This window comes from Geotrypetes seraphini, chromosome 17 (genome assembly GCF_902459505.1).
Source record: "Geotrypetes seraphini chromosome 17, aGeoSer1.1, whole genome shotgun sequence".
Classification (NCBI taxonomy): Eukaryota; Metazoa; Chordata; class Amphibia; order Gymnophiona; family Dermophiidae; genus Geotrypetes; species Geotrypetes seraphini.
Window position 1 is genome coordinate 31076306 of NC_047100.1, and position 10942 is coordinate 31087247.

The following is a 10942-nucleotide window of genomic DNA, read 5'->3' on the forward strand; positions in this document are numbered from 1 at the left end:
TATCTCAAAAATCGACTATTGCAATGCTTTATTTAAAGGAATGGCCCAAAAAGAAATCAGAAGATTACAAATTATCCAAAACACTTCCATCAAATTAATTACGGGGGCAAAAAAGTTTGATCATGTCACCCCGTTACTTCTAAAAGCACATTGGCTCCCCGTGGCACACCGCATTCTTTATAAATTATCTTTACTCACCTTTAAATCATTGTTATATAAAACCCCTTCATTTATTTACAAAGTTTTAATTCCATACTCCTCTCAAAAAACTTTAAGATCAAACGAACAACTTTTATTGGTTATTCCTACCCTTAAAATGATCAATACACAAAGGCAATTCATTTTTACAGTTACAGCACCACAAACTTGGAACTCCCTCCCGCTATACTTACGACAGGAGAAAAACTTTGATAAATTTAAAAGCCAACTCAAGAGCTTTCTTTTTAAAGACGCTTTCAATGTTTAATTGAAAAGCCAATTGCTCTTTATAGTAGTAATCCATTCTGTTTAATTGTGTATTCTACTCCCAATAAACTAATTTGTTTTCCCTTACCTTTTGTATATTACCCTTAATTGTTCTTCCTTTTCTATCAGAAAATGTAGTTCTTTCCCTTCCATCCTAATGTTTCCCGTTGTATTTTGTCTATGTTTAAAGATTTTATCTTTTTATTTAATTTTGTTCTTGTTTACCCAATATTAATATTTTATGTACATCGCTTAGTAATTATTGATAGGCGATTGATCAAATAATGAATAAACTTGAAACTTGATTCCACAAGGAAAACAGCAAAAGAAACTGTGGAATTGATGATCCTGTCAGAAGTAATTGCTACTTTTTATGGGGACGGGCGGGGATGGAGGTAATTCCTTGTGGGGACGGGCAGGGATTTCTGTCCCCGTGCAACTCTCTAATGCAAAGTAGACAGGGATGCGATTCACCAAAGAAATTTATGAAACCGACTGGGCCAGCTGATCAACCCAAAAAGCAACTGCTGGGGGACCAGTCACAAACATCTTTCCAACTAAGCCCTACTACCTGCCACCCCGATACTCTTCCCCAATCTCTCTTGCCTGCTCTGCCTCGAATCACCACCCTGCTCTCTCCCGAATCGCCGCCCTGCTCGTCCCCGGATCTCTCGTCCCCTTCCCTGCACTGCGACCCCATGGTTTTAACCCTCGGATTTAAAGCAGGCTAAAACCACAGGCTCACTGGGTTAAAAAAGTAAAAAACAAAAAACAAAATAAAAGTTGCGGCTCAGACAGGGCTTAGACACATGCGCAGACTATCTACAGAAGGGTCTGCATTGGGATTGCACACTAGCGATCTGTGCTAGCAAATGGGGAATTCCTCCGATTGCCCCCATTTGAATATTGGAGGTTCAAGAATCCATCAGACCTGCCCAAATCAGATATGTATTGGTCACGATCAGGCAAGTTACTGAATCTAGCCCATAGTGTTGTAACCATGTTCTATGAACAATAACCAATTGTTCCAAGAAGTTGGCACCAGCTCACTGAAAATACTGCAAAATCAACTTGGACGTATCCACTCGATGTCAGCACTTTTGGGTTTTGAAAAGCTTCTTCTTTGAGACCACATCCGGACAGCATCCACACATGCACGTGACATCATCACATTGCATGCACAGATGCCCTCCCGACTGATGAGAACAGGATGCGGGACGGAACGCGGCTATGGGTCCGAAATGCGGCTATGGGATAGATGGCAAGTTCAGTTTTGGATTAGGAATTTGTTATCAGATAGAAAACAGAGGGTAGGGTTAAATGGTCATTTTTCTCAATGGAGTAGAGTAAACAGTGGAGTGCCACAGGGGTCTGTACCTGGACCAGTGCTATTTAACTTATTTATAAATGATCTGGAAATTGGAACGACGAGTGAGGTGATTAAATTTGCAGGTGACACTAAACTGTTCAAAGTTGTTAAAACGTATGCGGATCTTAGGAAATTGGAATACTGGGCATTCAAATGGCAGATGAAATTTAATGTGGACAAATGCACAGTTTGTGAAATTACATCATCCAGTCTTAGAGATTTGTATGAGTTTCTCTGGTTCATTAGAATTGAATACAACTTCTGGCACCTGTAACTCCTCCACCTAACTTTGGGCACCTCTTATAGAACTTCCCCCCTAGTGATGAAGGAAAAAAAGAATATCTACTGCTCGTCTGGAACATGATCTATTGGGAACTGAACTTTACTGAAAGTGCCCTCGCCTCCAGCCCCCGTTCACTTTCTCCTCCAGCTGCACTCGCCCCTCCACAAAGCCACATGCAGCACTCCCCATAAGTTGCCTGCAGCCAACCTGGAAGCCTTCCCTCTGATGTCAGAGGTTACATCAGCCATGTCCTGTGAAGAAGCAAGTGTTGCTGGAAGGCAGGAAGAAGGAGGCCCACCTAGACAGCTCTGATATACACCCACGGGAGAGGGGCACGAATCTGGGCCACAGAAGGGAGGGAGGTAGCGAGTGAATGTGTTGGGACAAGGGAGAGAGGTCATAATCTTGGGACAAAGGAGGGAGGTGAGTGAACATGGGAGTGGGACATGGGAGGAGCATAAACTTGGAAAAAAGGCTGGAATAAAGGAAGATGGGAGAGGGCACAAACTTGTGACACAGAAGGGAAGGAGGGAGCAAGGGTGCACAAACCTGGGACATAGGATGGATGGAGGGAGGAAAATATGCTGAGGTAGGAGGGGGTAGAAAGAGAATTATTGGGTATAGGGAGGGAGAGGAGTGAGGCAGATGCATGGGGATAAAAAAAGATGAGAGTGAGAAATGTTGGATATGGTGGTGAGAATGGAACATTGGGACAGACTGAAAGTGATGGAAGAGGGAGGAATGTTGGACATAGTAGTGGAGAGACTGGAGGAAGAGATGTAGCATGGTGCTGGAGAGGGGAGATAGGAGAAATGTTAGGCATGGGGCTGGTGGGCAGGGGCAAAAGATGCTGCACATTGCCTAGGGGATGAGAGGGAAAAATGTTGGATGTGGTAGTAGAAGGGGTGGGAGAGGTGCATCCTGAATCCTTCTCTCGCTCTCTTTCCTCAGTCCCTTTGCAGCAAGGGAGGGAATGAGTGAGAGATGGTGGATAGTGAGAGACATGTTGCATATGGGGGTGGAGGAGAGAAGAAATGCTGTGCAGGAGTGGGGAGGGGAAAAGAGGGAAGAATGGTGCAGGATAGAAGGGAGAAATGCTGGACCATTATAGGAGGAAGCAAGGCAGGAAAGCAGAAAAGAAAAGAAACTGAAATGAACTGAGGCCCAGCCAAGATCACAAAGGTTCATGATGAACTGAAGCACTTGTGAAACGGTTTATTTGGGGGATTTTCACTGTTTTGCCTTTTTTCTTCACCTGAGCACGTGGCAGCGAAATAAGCGCAGCATTTCTAGTGCTTTCTAAAAGTAACGTGTAAGAAGAGATACAGATCTTTCATGTTATACTTTTCCCATTCCAGATACAGTTTTTCTTCGAACGACCCGAAGGACTTTAATGAAGCCGCTTCCCACTCACAGTGAGGCGAACAGCGGTTGGCTCATTCGGCCGTCAATCTGCCTGAGAACTTGACGCGCAGGTCGCGGAGGCGGCCTTCCGAAAGACTTCCTGCCATTGGCCGTCGGGAGCGTCGTGGGCGGGGCTCGGCGACGTTTCCCGCATGGCCGACGGTCTGCTGAAGTTCCGCCACTGCGGGCACGAGATCTTCGCTCGCGCGGTGCCGGAGCGTTGCCCGCGGTGCGGGCGGCCCGCCGTCAGCTCGGGCCGCCTGCAGGACGCCCCCGTGGCCATCCCCAGCCCCTTCGTCAACGGCCACCAAGCCAGCGCCGCCTTCCTCCTCCGACCCACTCAAGGCTCCTTCCTCAAGTGAGGGCGGGACGGACAAGCTTTGAAGAACAGACTCGGGGCTCCTGGTCCAGGGGTCGGGAACTCCGGTCCTCGACAGCCGTATTCCAGTCGGGTTTTCAGGATTTCCCCAATGATTATGCATTGAAAGCAGTGCATGCAAACAGATCTCATGCAGATTCATTGGGGAAATCCTGAAAACCCGACTGGATTGCAGCTCTTGAGGATCGGAGTTCCCGACCCCTGCCTTAGTCTTAGTATAGATCAGGGGTCTAAAAATCCCTCCCTGAGGGCCGCAATCCAGTTGGGTTTTCAGGATGTCCCCAGTGAATATGCATGAGATCTGTTTGCATGCACTGCTTTCAATGCAAATTCATTGGGGACATCCTGAAAACCAGACTGGAATACGGCTCTCGAGGATCGGAGTTCCCGACCCCTGCCTTAGTCTTAGTATAGATCAGGAGTCTCAAAGTCCCTCCTCCAGGGTCAAATCCAGTCGGGTTTTCAGGATTTCCCCAATGAATATGCACGAGATCTGTTTGCATGCACTGCGTGCATATTCATTGGGGACATCCTGAAAACCCGACTGGATTGCGGCCCTCAAGGAGGGATTTTGACACCCCAGCTCTAGGCCAAGGCCTGAAATCAAAAACACAGGCTAAGGTGCCAAACAAAGTACTTATTAACATACTTAGGGCTCCTTTTGCTAAGGCACGCGCCAAATGCTAACACACCCATTATGTCCTATGCACGCCTTAGAGAAAGGAGCCTTAGTCTTAGTATAGATCAGGGGTCTCAAAGTCCCTCCTTGAGGGCCAAATCCAGTCAGGTTTTCATGCACATCGATCTCATGCAGATTCATTGGGGAAATCCTGAAAACCCAACTGGATTGCTGCCCTCGAGGAGGGACTTTGAGATTCCTGGTATAGATCCTTCTTCACCATGATCCCACTGAGACCCTCGACCAGTGTAGTTGCTACTGGCAGCAGGTGCAGGATCAGGACTGTGGCACAGTCACGGGTGGGAAGAAGCAACTGAGCTCACTGTTTGGGACTGGCTCCTGCCTATGGCGCAGTCAGGCACTTGTGTGCTCCTACCTAGCTTTCTGCGACTGGGACTTTCTGCCTACAAACGGGTACTGAGGCGCTTGGAGCACCATTGGGACTGGAGCCGTGTAATCAGGCACTTGGAGTGCCGCTGGGGCTGCACCATCAGGCGCTTGGATGCGGCACATTCACCCCGGGCCATATAAAACGGCCCACAGGCCTTGTGTCTGACATATGCTCGAGGCAGCCCGCAGCAAAACAGCCGCACTGGCTTTTCTGCATTCCTCAACCCCTTACGGCCAAAAATAATTTAGACGAGATTGGTGCTGTAAATGTTTCATGTCACAATCACTTTATATCCGTCCCCAAAATATAAACTTTTAAACAGTACACTGCAGTAAAAGTTTCATAGTTTGGCCGCATGGAATTGATGCGTAACTGACGCTTCATTAAACTGTACATACCCATTAATTCTATAAAGTTGTGCCCACAATTTATAGAATAGGGTCGACTATGCACATAATTTAGTAAGCTAACACTTGGCATTAATGACAAATTAACAACTACAAGTAGACTCTCTGTTAACCGGAACTCAAGCAACAAGCAAAAAAAAAAATCAAAGAAATACTAGTACTACTTTAAATAAAAAATGGAAATAAAATCAGTCTAAGTATGACCACAAGCCTACCACATCTGGTAGTTTGGCTAGAACAGTTTATGGTATGGCATACTTTGGGGTATACTATTAGTTAGGTCTATTTTTAATAATAACTCAAGCAACCAGAAACTACATTTATCCTGCACCTATCAATCCCCATGGGTGCCGGTTTCTATGTACAGTCTCTTCCTAATCTTATTAGAATGTTTATTTTGTTATTTTTTTCTCATCTATCTCTATTTTATTTCTTCATTACTCTACTAATTGTCATTTTTCCAGGTACTTTAGTTAGATTGTGAGTCTTCGGGACAGTAAGGGAATTTCTAAGTACCTATTTTACTTATAATTTTAATGCACCCTATTGTCTATTTTTCTGTAAACCGCTTAGAATCCTAACGGAGTTTAGCGGTATATAAGAAATAAATTACATTACATTACATTACATTCCTCTGTAAACCACTCTGAACTGCTGTGGTATTGCACTATACAAAAATAAAGTTATTATTATTAACTTAAAGTCTGCAGGGGTGTCAAAGACCCTTCTCAAGGGCCACAATCCAATCAGGTTTTCCCCAATGAATATGCATGAGATCTATTAGCATACAATGAAAGCAGTGCATGCTAATAGATGTCATGCATATTCATTGGGGAAATCCTGAAAACCCGACTGGATTGTGGCTCTCGAGGAGAGACTTTGACACCCCTGGTTACTGTATAACTGGTAGCCATTAGCAGTTACACGCATAACTGCCCCTAGTCCAGAGCTGCCTAAGTCCGGTCCTCAAGATCTACTGGCAAGCCAGGTTTTCAGGATATCCACAATGAATATGCATGAGAGAGAGAGATTTGCATAACAAGAAGGCAGTGCAGGCAAATCTCTCTCATGCATATTCATTGTAGATGTCCTGAAAACCTGGCTTGCCAGTAGATCTTGAGGACCGGACTTGGGCAGCCCTGCCCTAGTCTATATTCTTAAAATTGTGTTTGCAAATTGCAGTGTGCACAACTGAATGTGGACCTGTGCTAGGATTCTGTATGCTCGATGCTGCTTGAACAGGAAGAGGAAGTTGTCATCATACTTCAGCCACTGATATTGGCACATTTGCTCATAGTTAGGATTACTAGACGTCCTGATTTATCCGGACATGTCCTCATTTCAAAACCTGGCATTTTGTCCGGGTTTTGAAAAGCTTCCAGCTTGGGACTGCGTCAAGAGGCATCTACGCATGCGTGGAGGCCCTCCCGACATGGCTCCAAACATAAGGTTAGGGGGGCAGGACTTGGGCAGAATGGGGTGTTCATGGTCCATCCCAGTGCCAGCAAAGATAAGAATAGGGGGGGGGGATGGATGTGTGTGTGTGAATGTATAAGACAGAGAGAGAGAATGTTCTAGCTGGAGAGGGGGAAGGAGGGAGTCCTTTCTTTATCATAGTCTAGATCTCCCCATGTTTTCTACCATCTCCTGTTTATCCTCTGGACTAAATGGGCCTTGAAAAGTATCCTGGAAAAATTTCACTTCCTTTGCCTGAAGTGTTTTAGAATAATGTAATCCAGTTTTTAGAAATGCTTTTTTAATGCATTTTAGGGGTGTATATACTTAAATATTATATTATTTTGTACTGTGCATTACCTTGGGTGGAACTTTGAGAAAAGCAGCCTATAAATGTAATATAATCCTGCTGCAGGCTGTATTTCCTGCAAACCATAAATGTTGCCTTATTTTTATAGCAAGAGAGACAGAGACGATGGCCTCCAAGTTGCTGCGGATTGGCTCCTTTTTCTTTTAGTCTGATTGTTGAATTATCCTGCTCTAGGTGAATTCTCTGTTCTGTCTTTCAGAGACTATGATGGGAACTCAGATCTTCATGTTGGAGTAACTAATACCACTGGTAAGGGTCTGGACATGCTTAATGGGTTTTTAATGGCGGGTCAATTACTAGGAATTAATTTAAGTTGCGCACTAATTTTCATTAGAATTGATAGGCATCGGCGATTGGGGCTCCTACTGGTGCCTAACATGGGTGCAATGTATAGAATCGGGCCCTAAAAGATTTGCATGTGAATCTTTACCGAATAGTGCATAGCAAGATGCCACTAATTGATAGCATCCAATTGTTGGCTCGCTAGTCGATTTTGTTGCACGTAGACACTTGTGCATTAGTTATAGAATCTGGGGGATATCGTGCATGACCTCTTTCACTCTCTTCTGGTTTGCAGGAACAGTTTATCATTACAATGAAACAGGAATTCACAGAGATGATCTCGGATGGGAACAGTGTGTGTGTGTTCCTCTGATACAGCCCAGCATGTTTGGACTGATTAACCAGTGGGATCGGTACCTGGAAGAGTGCTGTGCCTCAGAAGACTGGCTTCCGTGCAGGTAGTTGCTAAAATTGGAAGCCAAAAGCTGGAGTGGAGTGGGTGCACAGCTCGGTCCCCTGCCCCACTCGGAGGTTGGGTTATGGCAGGGGTGTCGAAGTCCCTCCTCGAGGGCCGCAATCTAGTCGGGTTTTCAGGATTTCCCCAATGATTATGCACGAGATCTATTTGCATGCACTGCTTTCATTGTATGCTAATAGATCTCATGCATATTCATTGGGGAAATCCTGAAAACCCGACTGGATTGCGGCCCTCGAGGAGGGACTTTGACACCTCTGGGTTATGGGAAAGGGAGAAGTAATCTTAGACTCTGAAGTTTTAATACTGATCGTTGTCTTATACTGTGAGTCCCACAAAGCTGCTTTTAACTTTGTTTCAGAACTTTGTGTTTTGGGCCAGACATTCTAAGGTAAATTCTATACCTGTTGCTTCAAGGTGTACAACTTAATTGAATTATGAGTGAAGTGGTGCTGATAAGTGGCATCCTGATAACTAATTATTAGCACTAATTGGATTTAATCAAAAGTTACGTAGGCCAAAAAGAGGATGTGGAAATGGGAGGATCAGGGGTGGATCAGGGAAGTCCAAGAATTTATGTGCATAATTGTAGAATAAGGGGGATCTAGTGGCGTAGTGAGGGTGAGAGGCACCCCCCCTGCTTCCCTTCCCCGTACCTCGAGTTGTTCACTTCTGCAAGCAAGAAGAACTTCAATGTGCTCCTCGCGATTCTGTTGGTTCTCCCTCCGATGTCACTTCCTGTGTGTGGCACCCGGAAGTGACATCAGCAGGAGAGACGATGTGGTCACGAGGAGCACATTGAAGTTGTTGCAGTGATGAACGACTAGAGGGAAGGGGGTCGTCCGCATGGCGAGGAGAGGAGTGGGAAGAGGCGGGGGGCCGGTGCCCCCATCAACAAAGCACCCAGGGCAGACAGTCCTCCCTGCTCCCCCCTTACTATGCCATGGGGGGGATCCGCACCTAATTTAGGTGTTACGATTTGCATCTTGTTTCAGATGGTGTAAGTGGATGCGCCTAATGTTAGGCATAAGCGCTATTCTATGAACCGTGCCTAACTCTAAGCGCCGTTTATAGGATAACACTAAGTCTTTTTAGGCACCATCTATAGAATTTAGCCCCATGGTAGTTTTCCATTGTTCTTACTGTATTTGATGTCGATGAGCAGTTTTGCGCCATGACACTGACTGAGATGATCTGATCCTTCTTTACAGATATGATGAACACGATCACAACTGTTATACATTCACGCTCACATTTGTCAACTGTATCTTAGCTGCTCAAGAGAGGAAACAGCTGAGTAAGTGTGAATTTACCGAGAGATTTGTGCTACCGCGGACAAGGAGAGCCTCCAAGTATATCAGCATCTGCAAGGAGATAGCTGGAAACAATTTCTACTTTTTGGACTGTTCGGACAAGGAAGAGATGAAGAGTCAAGCAGCTAATTGAGAACATTATTCAGATTTGATATGGTTTATATGGATTCCCTTTGCACCATTATCGTATTTTCACTCATATACCGCGCACCTGTGTAAAACGCGCACATGGGTATAGCGCGCGGGAAACTAATTTATGTAAAGAAATTTTTATATACCGCGCACACCCGTATACCGCGCATGCCGCCCCGACTCTCCTTTCGCCCGCCCCGACTCTCCTTTCGCCCGCCCCGACTCTCCTCTGGCCACCCCGACTCTCCTCTGGCCACCCCGACTCTCCTTTTGCCCGCCCCGACTCTCCTTTCGCCAGCCCCGACTCTCCTTTCGCCCGCCCCGACTCTCCTCTGGCTGCCCCGACTCTCTTCTGGCCCGCCCCGACTCTCCTCTCCCCCTTGAAGTCCTGTCCCCACCCTGAAAGCCTGATGCCCCCCCCCCAACATCCGATTCACCCCCCCCCCCGGCAGGACCGCTCGCACCCCCACAGCCTCCCCACCCCCACCCCCACCCCCACCCCATCATGGAGAAGCTCCTACCGTTCTCCTGCTGCTTCCTCTGCCGGTGGTCCCGGCCCTTCTGTGAGCCCTGCTCTGAAATGCTTCCTCTTCCGGCGGTCCCGGCCCTTCTGTGAGCCCTGCGTCTGCGCTGCTTCCTCTTCCGGCGGTCCCACCCTTTCTCTGACGTCAGAGAAAGGGTAGGACCGCCGGAAAAGGAAGCAGTGCAGGCGCAGGGCTCACAGAAGGGCCGGGACCGCCGGAAGAGGAAGCATTTCAGAGCAGGGCTCACAGAAGGGCCGGGACGCCGGAAGAGGAAGCATTTCAGAGCAGGGCTCACAGAAGGGCCGGGACCGCCGGCAGAGGAAGCAGCAGGAGAACGGTAGGAGCTTCTCCATGATTGGGGGGGGGTGGGGAGGCTGTGGGGGTGCGAGCGGTCCTGTGGGGTGAATCGGACGTCGGGGGGGGGAACTATGTAAAAAAAAAGTTGTAAAACGCGCTCACGCGTATAACGCGCAAGGTTATGCACGGTTTGTAAAAATCGTGTATAACGCACGCGTTATATGCGTGAAAATACGGTACTTAACTAGTTTACATATGGGGGTGTTTTTAATGTGCATCCATCCACATGTGAAAGGCAGTTCTATAAGTTGGCAGCTGTACTTGGGTTAGATAATAAGTTTGCTAATGATGAGTTGCACTAAGGGATAAACCGGGAAGGTAATTATTATCAAATGGCAAGCCTTAACACCAGAATTAGACTACTATTGGGATCAGAAGCCCAGCTCATATTACTGGCTTGCTCTAAACAGTTGGGAAAACTAGAACAGTAAAAAAAAGGATAGGAGGAAAAGACTGTTCTATAAAAACCCAGACTATCATTCCAAATCTGGATCTCTTAAGCAAATCATCTGCAGTTTAAGAAAATGTCAACATAAACCTCTTGGGCAAAGTCAAGATTTTCACTCAAATTGATGAAATTTCACATCCAGTCGAAAGTAGCTTATTTTCAGCAGTCCAGAGAGGAAAACCAATCCTTTCCCCCCATTGGTTATCGGA

At 46.4% G+C, this 10942-nt stretch overlaps 1 protein-coding gene across 1 annotated transcript; it reads left to right on the forward strand.

Moving 5' to 3' along the window:
- Positions 1 to 3643: 3643 nt before the first annotated feature.
- MKRN2OS (MKRN2 opposite strand) lies at positions 3644 to 9581 on the forward strand. Its single transcript, XM_033926296.1, has 4 exons — positions 3644 to 3879; positions 7402 to 7451; positions 7780 to 7942; positions 9171 to 9581. The coding sequence occupies exons 1-4, from the start codon at positions 3674 to 3676 to the stop codon at positions 9403 to 9405; spliced, it is 654 nt and encodes a 217-aa protein (XP_033782187.1). The 5' UTR covers positions 3644 to 3673; the 3' UTR covers positions 9406 to 9581.
- The last annotated feature ends 1361 nt before the right edge of the window (positions 9582 to 10942 follow it).

What these genes read in the sequence shown, in the direction of transcription:
- MKRN2OS (XM_033926296.1), top strand. Translation starts at nt 3,674, where the DNA reads ATGGCCGACGGTCTGCTGAAGTTCCGCCACTGCGGGCACGAGATCTTC. An exon ending in ACTCAAGGCTCCTTCCTCAA is followed by an intron (nt 3,880 to 7,401) that starts GTGAGGGCGGGA and finishes TCTGTCTTTCAG; the next exon opens with AGACTATGATGGGAACTCAG. An exon ending in GAAGACTGGCTTCCGTGCAG is followed by an intron (nt 7,943 to 9,170) that starts GTAGTTGCTAAA and finishes CCTTCTTTACAG; the next exon opens with ATATGATGAACACGATCACA.